The 19,256-nt window shown below is 33.4% G+C and overlaps 1 protein-coding gene across 1 annotated transcript; it reads left to right on the forward strand.

The window, feature by feature from the left end:
- Positions 1 to 137: 137 nt before the first annotated feature.
- LOC133193276 (uncharacterized) lies at positions 138 to 13,204 on the forward strand. Its single transcript, XM_061329234.1, has 2 exons — positions 138 to 630; positions 12,780 to 13,204. Exons 1-2 carry the CDS (start codon positions 138 to 140, stop codon positions 13,202 to 13,204), a joined length of 918 nt encoding a protein of 305 aa, XP_061185218.1.
- Positions 13,205 to 19,256: the final 6,052 nt, after the last annotated feature.

Raw genomic sequence — 19,256 nt, forward strand, 5'->3', positions numbered from 1 at the left:
ATAAAGTGTTATTATTATATTATTATTATTATTAATGTTTATCATTTAGTTTCCTCCAGTTTAACTTGGATCACCAGGAGACAACAGATAAAGTCTTCTCATATTGCTTAAACCTATGCCATTGGTATTTGCTTATCATGGCTCTGGACGAAACAGCCAAAACAGGAAATATAGACCAGGTCATCCCGAACCTGAAAGCCTGTGTCCCTTTTCTATATACCACATCTCGGCAAAGTAAATACATGTATGAATTTATTGACTTCATCCACAAGGTCCAGTATACCTTATCTCCATTTATGAAGATAAGGGTACTGGAATTTTGTTTTGTCAACACCAAAGGAGGAGAAAGAGGAAATGTTGAAGCAGACCTTGTTCAAGAACACTCTGTAAGAGCACAGAAAACACTCATCCGCCAGTTGGGAGCAAATAAGACAGAGAAGGCTATACTACGTTCTGCTTCTGCTGGAGTTGTTGTTGACAGTGTCTGCAGACAGCTCGATACAGCGCTAAACATCAAGCCAAAATCATCAAGGCACACAAAGACTGTGTCTGCTGAAGATAAAGAAAAAATATTACAAATTTTGAAAACTACAAAGCCATTTACATTGCAACCTGGCAGGGACATGAAAGGTTTCTGTTTTTTCATTTCGCCTTTCAAAATTTGAAAATATAAACTTAAAAATTTTGCATTCTTGTAGAAAAACCAAAGATTCAAAATAATTTAACATTACTAACATTACCACTTACTAAATAACCTTATCTTAAAAAATATATCAAGGAATACAATATATCATGTCTATAATTATAGGCTTTCCAAGTTTTGGAAAAACTCCAGTATCAAAAGTTGACAAGCGTCAAATGAATTTCGATCTAGAAATTATGAAACACAGAGTTGTTCAAGGTCAGAAGAGAATGACTTTCGATAAGTTAATCATTAACCTTTCATACTATGGATATACATTGTAAATCTAATTTTGGATCCCATATTTATTTTATAATTTGATAAGCAGAAGAAAATAGTACAGATATACAAAATTTAACAGGTACAACCATCTTCAGTCAAGAATAAAATCTTATTGAACATCAAGACAGTGACAGTGAAGAAGAAGTTCTTCCACCCCTGTGTTTTGTGTTGTGTTGGAAGAACAACAGACCTCATGTTCAATGTGCATGGATTAAGCAACATTGATTTGTTACTCTTAGTTTTTGTTGGGTCACGACACTTGTATCCCGCTTGAAAGTACAGATATACAAAATTTAACAGATACAATCATCTTCGGTCAAGAAGAAAATCTTATTGAACATCAAGACAGTGACAGTGAAGAGGATGTTCTTCCACCCCTGTGATTTGTGTTGATTTGGAAGAACAGCAGAACTCATGTTCAATGTGCATGGATTAAGCAACATTGATTTGTTACTCTTAGTTTTTGTTGGGTTACGAAACTTGTATCCCACTTGAAAGTACTGTACAATTCTTGATCTTTAATTGTAATTCAATTCTGCCTTCTTTTTTTTTAAATTATAATGACAACAAATCAGAATTCCTGCAATTCTTCTTTTAATAGTAGTGATCACAATCAAACTTTTTTTCTTATCATACTTTGTTCATGATCTTTAATTAGGCATGTAGATACTGAAAATCATCTAATCATTCTGTACATAAATTTCATCTGATGAGCCATATGTCTATTACATTTTCACATATTATCAAATGCTTGTCAACTGCTTACTGTACATAAATCATACTTTCATATAAGTGTTGCATCCAAATCACATTCGTTTAAAAATCAAATTAATTCTTTATTTCTAGCTACAGCTACAGGTTACATGTCTTAATAATTTTATCTGGTTTATTGATATCTCTTTCAAATTATTAAAAAAAAAATAATTTCCTTATTTCTGCCTCCCAACTGATGAAGCCTGGGCAGAATTGTAAATTTAAAAATCAGATGTAAGATCATATCAGAAATATTTGGATTTGATTGAAAAAGGCAGAAACTCACCTGGCACAACTGATACTAAATTCTTCATTGGCTATGATAAATATAATATGAATGGGTCAATCCATGTAGATTTACATTTCAATCCTTGAGTTTTTGTAATAACTGCTTTTTTTCAAAATTTCTTTTTTCCATTTTTTTAAATATCAACCTTGCCAGGGGAGTCTTGGGAAAACAAATGATTTAAAAACTGTCAAATTTACAAATCAAGCAAGAGGTTCATTGGCCTCAACACTGACAAAAAAATAAGACTTCAATTTAAAAAAAAAATTGCCTTTTTTTTGTTTTGGAAATTTAATTTTGCAGGATATTTCATGTAGATTTACATTTCTTGGAGTTTAAGCAATATTAGCTTCTTTTTCAAAATTTCTTTTTTACCATTTCTCTAAAAATTCAGCCATTGCGAGTATTGGGGAAAGTGGTTTAAACTATTGAAAACTATGGAAGTATTTTCTGTATCGTATGATAAAAACGCTTGTATAATTCTTAAATTATTCAATTTACCTATCAATTACATTATTTACACGGATTAGTGAATTACAAAGGAAAATAAATTAAAAATTAAATTAAAAAATTCCCAACTAATTCTAATTCCAGAACCCAGAATTTCACAATTTTGGAAGATTCACTGTGTTCATCATAACCATGCACTTATTTTCTCTGCTAAATACTTAAGAGCAAGAAAGAAGATTTTCAAAGAATTTTTGCATGTGTTTTCTGTATGGTAAAATAATTAATTGTTGGTGGTTCCATGTGTTGTAATACTTGTACAAATTGTTTCAGCAAGACTCAATCCCATTACCTACAAAAAAAAAACATCCACAAAGTAAATATCCTTAGACAGAGAAAATCTTTTTAAGGTATGAAAAAATAATACTTTCATTTAGCCATAGTGTTATATTAACAGGAATGGAAAAATACTTCCGTTGATTTCCTTAGATTACTGCTTTCCATATCACTTTCCATTCTGTAAATAAGCTCACAAAACAAAATCAAATTTGATATACAAAATAATTATGTATACAAATATATAAGAGATACATGGGCCATAATGCTCACCTGAGTCAAAATGGCACTGCTGTACTTTAACCCCCCCCCCCTCCAAAAAAAAAAAACCCTGTGTTTCTGTTACCGTTACCCCGACTGACCCTATAATTTTTACCCATCGAACCCGACTACTTTTTATTCCAAATCTGGATTTTCGAAACTGCACTTTGTTCACTAGTACAGTTTTCTCATAGTGCAGTCAATAAAATGCATGTCATTTGGGCAAGTTCAATGTCACTGAAGGAAAAAGTTCAGAATTCGTGTCCAGTTTTTTATCTTTCTTATTGATAAACTTGGCGAGTTCCCATTTAAGACAAAGGTTGCACTTGACCTGAGGGTGTGCTATGACCTCATATGGGCATTCAAGGTCACTTAAATAAAAAATTTATAATTCGTGTCCGGTCCATACCTTCTTATGGATAAACTTGGTGTATTCCCATTTCACATAAAGATTGTTCATGATCTGAGGATGTGACATGACTTTGACCCAAGGTCATTCGGGCAAGTTCAAGGTCGAAAGAAAAGTTCATAATTGCTGTTCAGTCCATATCTTTCTTATTGATAAATTTAGTGAGTTCCCATTTTACACACATATTGCTTATGACCTGAGGCTGTATGATGACCTAGACCCAAGGTCATTTTGGCAAGGTCAAGGTCACTGAAAGAAAAAGTTCAAAATTCGTTTCCGTTCCATATCTTTCTTAGTGATAAACTTGACGAGTTTCTATTGCTTGTGACCTGAGGGTGTGTCAAGTCCTTATCCCAGGGTCATTTGGGCAAGTTCAAGGTCACTGACAGAAAAAGTTTATAATTTATGTCCGGTCTGTATCTCTTATCGAGAATAATGTTGGGATGCTAGGAGTTTCCACTTCACACAAAGATTGCTTATGACCTGAGGGTGTGTCATGATCTTGACCTATAGTCACTGTAGAAAAAGTGGATAAATAATGCATCCATACTTTCCAACAGAGAAATACTTGAAAAGTTGTTATTTATTTTTTCAATGTAATAAAAAAATGTTATTTTAGGTATTGATGTTTTATTAGGCTGCGCCTTAGTTTCATTCATAAAAAAATTAATGAGCAATTACCAGTAAATTTTCACTCTAAATGTTTAAACCAATTGTGAAGACCTCTTGGATCCATTAAATACTAGTGTTAGTGACTTGGCATCTTCTCTGAAATCCCTGCGGGGGGTATTTGTCCCTTTTGGACAGTTCTAGTTGAAATTTATGAAATTGTCAAACAAAGCTTTTCTGAGGAAAATTTTCTCTGCGAAATTTTTTTATTAAAAAAAAATGTGGTAGTCTTTGGGTTCGAACTCTAGCAATAAAAATCGTATTATTTTTCTTTGAGACTAACTCTCTAACCACAATGCTACACAACTCCTGGTGAAAAGTGGCATTTAAATCATGTTTGTGATATGAACCTTTACTAAATGGACTTCAAGTATTTCTCGGAATGATACGAATTTTGTGTCATAAAAGTGTACTTGTTTGTTTGTTTGTATTTTGTTTAACGTCCCTCTCGATAATTTTTCACTCGTATGGAGACGCCACCACTTGCCGGTGGAGAGCTGCAAATTTTGTCCTATGCTCGGCACTTACGGGCATTGAGCATTGAGGGATCTTTTTCGTACCAGTACCTACTGCGACACGGGACCTCGGTTTATACGGTCTCATCCGAAGGACCGGTCTCCACGTCCCAAAGTGGGATTCGAACCCGCGACGTAATAAAAGTGTACTTGTAATTTTAAGGTAAATTGGGTCTTTGCTCCACGTTTTTGTTAACCAAAAAATGCATATTTTGTACAAACTTTGAAAATAAACTTTAAAAAAAATTGAGCGAAGACCCACTAATATGGAAAAATGTGTTATGAGATAATGATTCTTTATGTCCTTTTTAGTGTGTATATGGTATTTCATCGGCAAATAATTGCATTCTTTGTGAATTTTTTTTAAATTGTGGAGATTTTACATAAGGTATATTTGAATGTTAGATGAAATATCAAAAAAAAAAAATGTTGTAATTGAGATTTAATTTTTCACCTTCGTATTCGTTGAGTTGCCGGCGTGGCGCAGTGGTTAAGGCGTCTGCTCTAGAGTCGCGGAGTAAGAAATGATCTTTACGTCGCGGGTTCGAATCCCACTGCGGGACATGGAGACCTGTCCTTCGGATGAGACCGTATAAAACGAGGTCGCAGTAGGTGCTGGCACGAAAAAGATCCCTCACTGCTCAATGGCCCTGAGTGCAGAGTATAGGTAAAAATTTGTAGCCCTCCACCGGACAGTGGTGGCGTCTCCATATGAGTGAAAAAAAACTCGAGAGGGACGTTAAACAACAAACAAACAATTGTATTTGTTGTACTAATTGCATTTCGCTCACCTTGTTTGATGGAAGCAGCCATCTTCCAAAGTCAAGGGTTTGTGATCAACTCCATTCCAAAGAAACATTTGATCGAATAGACTGAGTTTGACGGAGTTAGAAATGCGCTATATCTTATTGAGCTCATAAAAGTTTGCATGAGCTAATTAAAACAGTGTGTTTGTTAAACCAGAAACTTAACCATAAACAGAAAATACACCAAAAAACACGCCACAACGAAACCTTAAAAAACAGTTATAAAGGCTATTCTCAACTTTTGTGTAAAATATTTTTGTTCTTTGTTTTATTCGCCTACTTTGATTTGTCAGTAGCAGACGTCAGTAGAGCTCAAATTGTGTAATCTCACAAGATGGCGTTATGGTAAACCCCGTCAAACTCAGTCTTATTTGTAAAAGATTTATGCGGAGCGGATTGAATCAGAAACCTCTGACTTGGGAAAATGTAATGCTGTTTAAGAATTTTTCCCCTTGTATATTAAACTTGAAATGAACCAAAAACCAACTCTTTGTAGTAAGTTTAAAAGAAAAAATTAAAAACCCTGTTCATTCTTAGTTTGTGAAACAAATCATCTAAGGCTAACTTTTAATTCTGACATATAAACAGTCAATTCAGTATCTGCTAGTATCTAGAAAGAGAGGTCCTTAAAAATCTGAATGACAGCTGACAGAGAAATTGCTTACATAGTAAATTCATAGTCCCCTTTTTGCAATCCCTATTGGCTAACAAAAATATACTATAGTTTATTATAATTAAAACTTTGATTCACAATGAAACATTACCCTAGAACTTTTTTTTTGAGATTTCAAAGCTTAAATTCTCTTTAATTAAAAATAGAGTGATGCAAAATTTCCAAATAATATGTGAATATACCAATATTCCTTTTAATATAAAAGAACAACAAGCTTATTCGATCAGAGAAATTTATCAGAATTATTTTAAATTTAAATTGCCTGTTGTATTGGAAGAAGTATTATGTTGACAGTGCAACCGCGCTGGGGCGAGCACAGTTCTTCGATACATATTCACTTAATTTAGAATAAAACTTATATCCGCCGGGGAAAACATTTGAAGGTTCGAGATTCTCCGTTTCTTTAAAAAAAAAAAAAACAATATATAAAAATTTAGTCCAAACAGTAATGTATTTCTAGGAGTCTATAAGAGGTAGGTTTGCGCATAAATCGCAATTCATTGGAGGTGGGGGGGGGGGGGTCGACGAGTTTTCCAACCAAATTTAGACTATAAATGTAGCTATACATTTGCTGGAAAATGTATATTTTTAAATAATTTTGAACCTTTGAAAATGTCGCTGATATTCCTCTCATTAATGTGCAACACTGATAACTAAAATGTTCTGGTGATAATTTTTAATAATTCATTCCGTGTTCACGAGTGTTTCAAATTGAAGATGGCTGTTTGTGATTGTGAATTTATTTTAGAAAGTGCTCCAAAAAATTAAAAATGTTATTTTTTATTGCGTCAATAAATATTTCCTTATTGATAACATATTTTATTAAAGTTATGAATTAAAGATCTGAAAACTATCGAATACTAGTATTCTCACTTAATTATTTTTTAGTATATCTCTTTTTTTTCATATTCATGAGCGATTTTTAAATTTACGAATCTATAGAAAGGATTTTACAAGAAATACATTAATGGAGTGTGTAAGATATTTACACAATCGCTACGAGCGTCCGGTATTTATTAATGATAAATAAAACTTAGACTATTTATTTCATTTTGTTTTGAATATGCTACAGCTCTGCATTATACATTTTTTACACTTCACATTCATCGCGCTGTGCAGCATATCGGAATCATCATGTGAAAAAAATCTATTAAATGAGCACCCGTAGATTTTACGTCATTTTGTCAGAGATAATTGGTAAATATACATTTTGATTATAATTAAGGATATTATATTTGTCTTCTTCGTTTGATGATAACACATTCAAAGCTATCCTTTACATCTAATTTTCATATATATGTACATGATTTATAATGTATTTGCATCAAAAAATTAGTCTTTTCTGTTGATCTACAATATATGTATCCGATTTGTAAATTTTACTTTTTTTAAAATAAAATTTTTATACTTTTCTTCTTCGGAATAAAAATATATCATTAAAACTCCAAAAGTAATTTTTGGACTCTTGTTGAAATACTTAAAATGCTTCAGTATTTTTTTTTCACGGATATTTGATACTTTACACCAATCTTTACTTGTTTATGTATGAAATTAACTACCACGCAAAACATGTTGAGAGGGAAAAAATATCCACAGCACTGGTGTGTTAAAAAGGAATACTAGTACTGAAAATAATTGACCCGTAATTTTTCTGCTAATTCCATGACAAATAATTCAAGAGCCCAAGAAAGAAAAGACATTATATTAATCTCAAGTATGAATAAATCTTTATGAAGGTATGCAACATTGTTTTATTCTGTTTTTACTTAGTCCTAATTAAGTCGCTTAGCAGACAAATCAGCAACACACACACACCTTTACCTAAACTATTTCTTCCTTAGTTCCTAACACAAGTATGCTTAACATTTCATCAGCGCTATTCCTGTCCATTGCTAAGAACGTTTAATTAAGCTTTTAGCATTTTCCGCCAGATCTTGCGCACTGCACACACAATTTCAAAGCACAATATTTGTCATCAATATTTCCGAGAAATTAGTTTTCCTATCTAAGTGGATTCGTTGAATACACAGCCTCCACGTTCCCTACGTGTACGTACAGCCGCAAACTGCCTTTCTTTGCGAATTATTAACATCATATTTTTTTTACCCATATTACAAGTATAGAATACAACACAAGTAAAGACAGTTCATGAATGCATTCCAGTCTGTTACTAATTTTGACACTGAGATGCGAAAATCAACTTCATTGATAGCTCTCTGCATGGTGCAAGGGTGATAATACATGTAGGAAGACTTGTTTTTAGTTTCATTGTCTGAAATAAGGGTCTAGAAGAAATATTAGTTAATATGGATATAAATTATATAGAACGTACATATGTAGGTACATTGTAAATCAATTTTATGCGAAATTTTCTACTAAATAACTTAATTCCAGTTTGAGTTTTAAATACTTATGAAAATCCCATCTCAGTTTTAAAAATATGTACTTATTCAATCACTACATCGTATGTACATGACATATAATTAACCGTTTTTAAGGTATCTGCGCCATAGATACAGTAATTGTTAGCTACGTGGTACACAAGTGGTATGTGCCGACACGATTTTAAATGAACTACAATGTATAGAGATAAGAACCGCCCCTATCTCCCCTATCTACTAACAGTGGATTTTCGTGCAATGTACATGCATACTCTTTACCTTACTAATTGACTCCTATTATTAGAACTGCACGTAACGCAGTATTACACTAAAATAGCCGAAAGAGCGTCGGGGATTTCCAGTTGCAAATTTTTAGAAAACCCAGTGGAGTTATCTAACTTGCTTAGTGGCGCTGGATCGCGAACGGAAGTAGAATTAAGATGACAGAAAGCGCTTTGCGCTGCGCTTAGCGCTTAAAAATCACATTAAATGCAAACATTGGGTCACATATAATCTTTATATTCACTTTCGATATTGTCAAAATTTTACACAATACATGATGTCTAATTAAGCCTTTACTTAACAGTTTTAATAAATGTAATTAGAATATGAAGTCCGCCGACAACCACCATTATATGTAATAACTCTCCACATGCCCCTGTGCTAAAAATAGTGCCAAGCAACTTTTAATACAATAATTAAACAAAAAGAAAAAAAGGCAGGACACTTTGAGGGGGGCGAGAGAGGCCATAGGGAGTTATGGTGTAAAATTTCATTGCAAAAGCTTCTTGAGATATCGCACAGAAACGAAAGTGTTACACACAGAATGTATAAATTTACGACCTTGAACATTGACTTTCTGTCCTCAAGATCAATAGGGGTTTCCCTTTCGGAGGAGAAGGACACATGATCACATGACTCTGTTTAACTACGTCATAGTCTCCGTTTATATAAGTGCAAAACGTGTAAAGCGTCAAATCTTGGATTAATTTTTGACAATGTTTTAACTCTATTTACCATCTTATATAAAAAAGTAAAAAGTTTCAACATTCTGGTAAACGTTAACGAATTATGAAAAAGATTGATCCACTCCTCTGTTTCCTAACCTGCGCGTCCAACAAGTCGGTGACGTCATACACGATCTGTTAGTAGAGCAAGATCATACTCGGTGAATACAGGGACGGTATTATTATGTAAAATCAGGTCATAATCGGTATATGATGAAATATTTTGAGAAACAGGGAACACAAAAATTATTTTTGCATGGCTGATGACGGAAATCTTATGTATATCTTATTTAGCTTACGTGTGACGTCACAGTTGGATTTCCCGTACTCGAGAAATGTAACTTGACACGTTTTTTGTCATGCTTATGTCCTCTTTAACGATGTCCTGTGAAATATTGAGGTCAGCTTCATCATTTGAAATTTTTACAGTTAATCAATAATTTGAAGGATTTGCATTTCACCGTCAATAAATAAAAATATTGAATGATAGAATTTTTTTGTAAATTACGTTTTTTTTTTATTGTTTAAGTAGTCTTAAAAAGTGCGTAATTTTCCATATCCAGATGCAGTGTGATGGACAAAATTTGCTTTTTCGAATTTTAAATCTATTTATACTCTGAAATATTTTAAAAGATACATGTCCACTTTAATATTTTTATATATCCTTAAAAAATCCCATTATGGACAGAGAAATGAGTCCGGAAACATGGAGAATTAAAACTCCACTTAGATACGGTAGGGCATAGTATTTGTCAATCAATATCTCCAAAATAAGGTAAGAAACCTAATGATATAACTGCATTAAAATATTTGGGACATACTTAATTAGAAATGTACAAAATATGAAAAAAATGAATGAGAAGTATTTTTTTCAGCTCAAGGCCCTTCTCCTCCTTAAGCCACAGGGAGTTGTTATGTAAAATTTCTTTGCAAAAACGCAAACGATTCCCGAGATATCGCGCGGAAACGAAAGTGTTAAAACAGACAGTATTTATGAATTTATGACATTGACCTTTTGATCTCAAAATCAATATGGTTCTTTGTTAGGCCATAGGGAGTTGCTATGCAAAATTTCATTGCAAAAGCTCAAAGGTTTCTCGAGATATCGCGCGGAAACGAAAGTGTTACAGACAGACAGAAATACAGAGGGACTGACAAACGGACGGACAGATAGACCCAAATAAATATCCCCCACTTTCAGTGAAAGCGGAGATACAGAAAGAAATGAAATCCATAGTAAAAATACTTTGATTTACATGTACTATAGTAAAAAACTTTAATACTATAGTAAACTATAGTGAACTATAATTAACTATAGTTTATTAAAGTTAACTATAGTATTGTTTTGGTAGGGATTCGCCGGTAAAAGAACTAATAATTAAAGCAAGCTAAACATAAGACTCTGCTATTAATTCAGCATTGTGATTTCATTGGTCAAGATCAATCTGGTTTCACTTGATAAATTATTCATTCGCGGAAACGAAAGAATTTTGAAGTAGATATCCACTGGTTTATGTAAATAGAATGGACAAAAAACACGTGGCTTCCGAGTTGATTTGTCTCGCACAATCTCAGAACGCAAATCGATACAATTCCATTCAATTCAAGATATTTATAGAGTATTACAGGCCACCGGCCCAAAGTACAATCATATATTAAAATGCTAGATTTACAATTACAAATCAGGCTCACATATTTAAACATATACGTGGGAACATTTGAATTATGCTTATCAATTGTCACATATTAGATTCTCAATGAACTTTTCCCTCTCTTTGAAAGCTAAAAAGGAAAATTTTGCAATATCATTAACACTACATCATTTCCATATATAAAAATAATTCAGTGTTTTTCTAAAATCTCAAGTGTTTCAAAATAACATCATATTTTATTGTATACACTATTTAAGAAAGGAGTCAGTACAAAAATTTTTTATTGATTTTAAAGTCAATGTATTCCAAATTAACATCATGTATTAGAAGGCAAAATCATATTTCAGACTTTTTCCAGTGTAATATAGGCACTAGACAGGGTTGCATGCTAAGTCCTCTCTTATTCATCATGTTTATTGGTGAACTTACAGAATTATTAGAATCAATGGAATGTAAAGGTGTTTACATTGATGAGTCATTTCCTAACATTATGCAGTTACTTTTGCCGATTATGTAGTAAATTTTGCAGAGTTATTAATTCACAAAATCAAATTAAAGTATTAGAAAATTTTGCTATAAATATGACATGAAAATTAATTTACAAAAGTCAAAGATCATGGTGTTTAGACGTGGAGGTATAACAAAAAGTACAGAGAAATGGTTTTTTTGATGGAAAAGAAATTGTACCATTTTACAAATATCTAGGGTTATATTTCACAAGTACAATGTCATGGGAATTGACAATGAAGTCTCTGTGTGTGTCAGCAGAAAAAGCATTGCTTATTGTATATAAATTTACGAAGATGTACAATGCATCATATAAACAAATCTTTTGCATCCTTGATAGAATGATTGTACCTATTTTGACTTATGGTGCTGAAATATTGGGGTTTGAGTTATCTAAATGTATTGAATCTATACATACGAAGTTTTGTAGAAGAGTATTAAGACTCAAGAACAATACACCTGAAATAGTTGTCTTAGGAGAACTGGGGCGATATCCTCTTATGGTACAGTAGTAACAGTACTTTAAGAAATTTATTGCGTACTGGTTCAAGATACTTTGTATGGAAGATAACAGATACCCCAAAAGATGTTACTTATTTTTACTTCAGTTAAACATTGTTGGTAGAATTAGAGGTAACTGGGAATCAGCAGTGAAGTCAATGTTATTTAGATATGGTTTCCATTATGTATGGCTATATCAAGGTGTATAGGTGATAATGTATTATTTTTAAAAGAGTTTGTACAAAGAGTACAGGATAACTATATGCAGGAATGGCACTCATCATTGAGCTCCTATAGTAAATTAGATTTTCATTGTTAATTCAAAATTCTTTTTGAACCGGAAAGGTACATATATGTTATAAACAATACGTCTTTTAGAGAATCACTATGTAAATTAATAACTTCTAGTCACTGTTTGGAAATTGAACATGGTCGATTTAAGGGTAATTCTAGAGAAAACAGGTACTCTCTCTTTTGTCAAATAGTTAATAAAACTTGTATTGAGGACGAAGAGCACTTTGTAGAAAATTGTGAATTATATATGGATATTAGAGCAAATCGATACTTTACCTTTTCGTACATTTAAACGATTCATTTCTTTTGACCCTGCAGAATCAACAAAAATTCTAGCGGTGCAACCCATAGCGTTTTATGCTTACATGAGTGGCAATTTGAATAATCCTGGTGGACATAATACACTGATTTCTGATACGGTTAAAACAAATCAAGGCCTTGGATACCATCCTCTTGTCGGGGTCTTCATCGTCCCTAAATCTGGAACTTATTTCTTTACATGGACAATGTCTCTCCAGGCCTCATCCTATCACTCTGCAGAACTTGTCGTTAACAATGTCGCAAATGGCGCCATTTACATTCATACGAGTTCAGACCAGCGTGATAGTGCTACAGGAAACCTCATCCTTAGCGTGAACGAAGGCGATGAAGTCTATTTTCGCACAAAGAACAATTTCAATAGTGGCGGCATCATAAGTGATGCGTACGGCAGAACGGATTTCTCTGGATTTCTGATCGAATAACATCAAAAACCAAATTCAAATAAAAGTTCAGCAGTAAAATATCCATTATTTACTGTGAAATATTTTTGTCATTTGCGAAGGAAAGATTAAAAAAATTTGAGTAATAATGATTTTTTTTTCAAATTTCCATTTGTGAATGTATAGAAAAATGATAAAGAAATTTTAATTATATATTTGATGAATTTTGTAATTAAAGTAGGTTAATTTAATTAAGTTCTTAATGATTTATTACTATATCTATTCTTTCATTAGAAGCTTGTCATAAATAAGGTCCCCAGCCTGGACCAAATTGAAGGTACCCTATTAAAATAGCTGTTGTTTTCTGTCAGAGGGTTGATAGTAATTTGGAGGACAATGTACAACTTTTGGCTTCACAGGGACCAAGATCAAGATAATAAATGAAATATGTGGAGATAACGAACAGTATTCAAGCTCAAAAGTCCATTAAACAATACAAAGTTTGGAGCACAGCAAGCACATCAGAGGTGGGATCATGTGCCATGGAGGGGTGAGCATCTCCTGCCGACCGGTCACACCCGCCGTGTGCTCTTTGTCACTATCGGGTAATAACGGAAAAATCTGTCGACAATTCAGTGTGTAAATAATGGCCTAACAATAAGTATGAAAAACGTCAGTCACCATTTGACTTTATGATAAATAGTATTTGCTGATAAGGTCATTATATCGACCATATTGTTCATATGAAGAGCATGCTCTATTAGTATCATCAATTATGTAACTAAGTTATTGTAACGTGTCGGACGTGACCGGCCATTTGGTCCGTGCTCGGATTACCGAGTTTTACTGGGGGTATGATTAATGCAAAATATATAAATAGCGTGACGCCTTCCTTGTGTCTTTGAATCAAGTGACCTATGTGCTTTGTATATACAGTTTAAAATGACGCCTGCCTGGTGCCTTATATGCCCGACTCTGAAACCACTGTCTATACACGTTGTGGTGACGCTCAATCCAAAATTTCGCATTCCGTCTTTTTATATTTTAATTATGAAATAACAGGAAGTTATAAGATCGTACATGGAATGTTTATGCAGAGCAAGCATGCTGTTGTACGCTATTATTTTATGCAGAAATTAGGTGTTTTGGCCCTACACAGAGAAAGTGTTTTATCAAATTATATGAATTATTACTGTTATTATGAATATTGTAATTTTTTTCTGTTTAAAAACCTTTTATCAGAGATTTGATTGCTCGAGCATAATGTAAACAAACTTGGAAATTACTGCATTGTATTTTGGTCATGATTCGCTTGAAATATTTGGTATATTCTTTAAAGTAGCATTTATTTGATATTTTATTGATCATAATTCTATGGAAACATCAGTAAGGTTTATCCTGTTTTATTGTATTGTTTACAGTTTTGTACCCTCTCCAGGGGGTTTGGTTAGCAATAAAAATTGCACACACGCCAAATGACACCTTAATGGCGTCTCTGGGTAATTGGCCGGAGCTTATATCCTGACACCTGCCTGGTGTCTTACGGCTTACCAGTTGCCTAACTCTACCCAAGCCAAGTGACACTGTTATACAAACACAATCTAATCTGTCACTGATTATTCACTTTTCTGTCAAGAGGGTACAATGTCTGTTACTCCCAACACAGCATTTCACTGGTCAACGACTATGACATATTACACAGGGCAATTAGCACATGGCAATATGTTCACACCAACTTTCCCTCATTGGCCCATTGACTGTACTTCTCTTTGTACTCCAACGTAATCAATATTCTTAAGTTTCCCAATATTCTGTTAACAAAATACACCGAACTCTTTTGACGAGACAATTATTTTTTGACTTAACATCATTTATCAATTATACTTGTATCATTCTTCTATCAATCGACCAATTAATTACAATATTCATATCTATTAACTATTATATTAACAAGTAACGGGAGGTAACTCCTCCGACCATTTCATTATTTACATATAATAGCCGAGACAGTTCTTTAACTACTAGGTTTTATGTATATAGTGTCAATTAGTACAGAATAGAACATGCACTTGTTAAATTTTATTTAAGTGACTGACGCATATGTGTTACAAAATCGTTTAACATTGTTTGACTAACGGACTTTATAATTGTTACATTGGTAGAAAAATTAATTGAGAACGGCTCAAGAAAATTTTGAAATATTAGTGTGAAAGATCAAGGTCAAAGTTTACATATATTTGACCATTATTTGAAAATTTGATGTATAAACTTAAGCATTATTTATCGTGTAATTTCCAAAGAGCTATAGTTGCCTTGTCGATAAGACTTCCCAATCAAAAAGAGGAAACCTAGGCATTTCTATCTAAGCCCACTAATGTTAAGTACACCAAGAAAAAATGTCAATACTGCTTAAGAAATGAATTATGAAGAAACATTTCTTAGTCATAAGTTGTTAATTCATATACATAATTAATAACACATATACCTGTAAATTGTGATGAATATTAAATCACTACCAATACATTACTCAAGTAAAATCCAGTCCTATATCTGTTTTTTGGCTGAAAATATGATAAGACTGCTTCTCCCAAAGAGGAATAATGATTTATAGTCTGCTTTTAGGACAGTCGTGTTCTCTGGAGACTCAACCTGAGATATCTTTATCAGATAGGAACAACGCAAGACAAAGATAATGAATAAAAATGATATTTTATTTATTTACAATTTGATGATTAGACGAATAATTGATTGATTGTATGTTGTTCAAGAATTCCTTACTCATTTTGACACCATTTGGCGAGGAAGGGCTTCAAAAAAGGCACTACTCGGCACTCCGGGCCATTGAGCAGAGAAGCCTACCGTGACAAAGGACAGCGGTTTTCAAGGTCTCATACGACAGACCCTAGACTTTCACGCTGGAACAGTCACTAACCTATGTTTACGTCTTGGGTTCTTTTACCATCGTTCACTTTCCTTAGTAGTGATATTTCGCTATCACCTGCATATGGTATTTACGTCTCCCAACTTATTCTATACTCAAGAACATGCTTCTAGAACGATTAATCTTTTACCGAGTCAGGCTACTGAAAGATATATTAATGTTGCAAGAATTTTAATAATCTCGTTTAACGTCAGCATTCGTGAATTCTAAGGTCGTTTTAATGACTGTTTGCAAATATAATCTATCACAGTGTCGTATTTTGGCTGACGTATTTCATACCAACTGTTAGCCTTTGATTTTATGCTAAATTCGACTACGGAATAATCCGACTTTCTGATAAATACATGGGAATCACGGCGCGTTTGACCCGTTTACGGGAGATGCTTATTCCTCCTAGGCACCTGATCCCAACTCTGGAATGTCCGGGGGTCCTTGTTTTATGCCAAGTTCAAATATTTGTATTGGTTGTAGATTTTGAGATGGACCACTGTTCGTTATCTTTCCTTTTTTCAGCAAGGACGGGACGGCAGCTTGAATTAACTAGTCTAATATACGTGTACATAGAAAAAATCATCAAAGAAGTGCTACATTCTCTTATCGTATGTCATGTTAAAGCATTCTCATGCCTTTGAATGATAAATACAATTTTGAACCGCTAAAAGCCTACGATCCGTCCACCCAGAATCGAACCCAGGCCTCTGCAACCAACTTTAAGGTTTCGTAACTCTCACTAACTTTATTGTTCTGATACTGCAGAGTAGATTAGGGAACGTTACTCAATCGGCAAGATTTTTCCCAAAATTCATACAATTCATAAAATACCTCTATATTAGAGAAAGATTGTTTTGAAATACGTTACTCAGTATAAACAGGCGTTAAACCAAGGGTTTTTAATCATTTAGGAGAGCTATTAGAAACACCACGAAATTTCGAATTTAATTTAATCTCCCTTTGTGTATGGATTAAAAAATTGAGTAACACTATGAAATATATGGAGATAACGAACAGTATTCAAACTCAAAAGTCCATTAAACATTACAAAATATGTGCAGAGCAAACACGGACCTCCAAAACATCAGAGTGGGATCAGGTGCCATGGAGGAGTCAGTATCCCCTGCCGACCGGTCACACCCGCCGTGTGCTCCTTGTCATGATCGGTAAATGAGGGAAAAATCCGTCGGCAATTCCTAAATGGCCTAACAATAAGTATGAAAAACGTCAGTCAGCATTCATACTATGATTTCTAAAGCTATATGCTTGGAACTGTAATTTAAATGCGCTATAGCGAAACCATAACCTGTTCAGTGTATTGAATATTGCCATCAAAGGTATACAACAGTATATCTAAATATTAATCGTAAAAATGAAAAAAAAGAATAAAATCCTAGTATTTGTAAGATATTATTTATCAAAGAAGCCTTTTCGCAAATTCTAAGATCATTATAAAGATTGATTGATTGTATGTAATTTTACACCCCGTTCGAGAATTTTTCACTCATAAAGACGTCACCATATACTGGTGAAGGGCCTCAACTTTAGAGCTTTACTCGGCACTTAGGGCCATTGAGCAGTGAGGGATCTTTATCATGCCAACGCCTACCTTGGCACGGGCCCTCTGTTTTTAAGGTTTCATCCGAAGGATCCGTCATCATGAGACATCAGGGTTCTCCATCATTTGAAATTTTACTGTGTTGCAGACAATACGCGAAGTACTAATATATTCGCGACATTTTCGCGATCAAATTAGCAACTGAACCACACTATTCATTATAATAACGAAAGCATACACACCACTAATTCGTTACACAAATTGTATGGTCGGTACATATTAATAGAAAATGAAAAAATGAACAATTTAGAATCTACACTATCCAAGGATGTTTCCACATAAGTTTCAGCTTTTCTTGTCCAGTGGTTCTTGAGATGGTTTTAAAGATTTTTTCCTATATATTTCGATGTGAAATTTGGATTGCCTATTGTGGCCCCGCCCTACCCCCGGGGCCATGATTTTAACAATTTAGAATCTACACTATCCCAGGATGCTTCCAAAAAGTTTTAGCTTTTTTGGCTCAGTGGTTCCTGAGTAGATTTTTTAATGACCCCTCCCTATTTTTGTCTTTTCTTGATTACATGTATCTCCCCTTGTAAGGGGACTTGGCCCTTTACTTTAACAATTTAAACTCCCCTTCACCCAAGGATACTTTGTACCAAGTTAGGTTGAAATTGGCCCAGTGGTTCTTGAGAAGAAGTTGAAAATGTGGAAAGTTTACAGACGGACGGACGGACAACGGGTGACCAGAAAAGCTCACTTGAGCTTTCATCTCAGGTACGCTAAAAATTTGTACGATTTAAAAAAAAAACTTATGATTTATACTTAAATCACGATCTACAAGTTGTATGTTTATATCATTGTACGTGTATATTTTTGTAACTTAATATATTACACATGCACTGACGAGCAGAGGAAATTCTGGTCGATACAATAGAACTATTTACTATCCTTATAAGTAAACTTGCCTTAATTTTTGTCAGTTGATCGAATTACTTTTAAGTTTTTGAATTTAAAAAAGAAACTTTAGAATAGTAAAATACTTTTAGGGGATGCCTTAAAATTCTTCAACAAAACATTTACATCAACTGTTGTTGTAAATGTACTTCAACCAGAGAAGACATATAATACATGTCTCTGCTTCAACTAAATGATTGCGGCACGATGTTTCACTCGCAGTGCCAACATAATTCTAGAGACGTGGTTCTGAAGTAAAGACATGAAGTATATTTAATTAATTTTAAATGTTTAAAGAAGGCTTACTACACCCACAGTTTATTTTAGATTTCATTACAGCACCACTTATTATGAAGATTTCAAATATACAAATGGATGTTATGATAGGATAAATATTTTCTCAAAATTTTTTGGTCTTTTTTCTTATTTTGGTTAAATGTTTTATTTCATGTTTCTGATTTATAGTATTGCAGGAATCGCAGTGTCAAGTGATGGATATAATCTTCAGTTATGTAAGCAATATAATAACACTTCATAATATTCAATATTATTTCTAATAGAAAAAATATTTTTCTCCCCCCAAAAAATTAATGTGATTTTCTTCTTAATTTTTGCATGAATAGTCTGGAAAATCAGTTATAAATAGA

Source organism: Saccostrea echinata, unplaced genomic scaffold (genome assembly GCF_033153115.1).
Source record: "Saccostrea echinata isolate AGI-Se365-2 ecotype Australia unplaced genomic scaffold, CSIRO_AGI_Sech_v1 ptg000027l, whole genome shotgun sequence".
Classification (NCBI taxonomy): domain Eukaryota; kingdom Metazoa; phylum Mollusca; class Bivalvia; order Ostreida; family Ostreidae; genus Saccostrea; species Saccostrea echinata.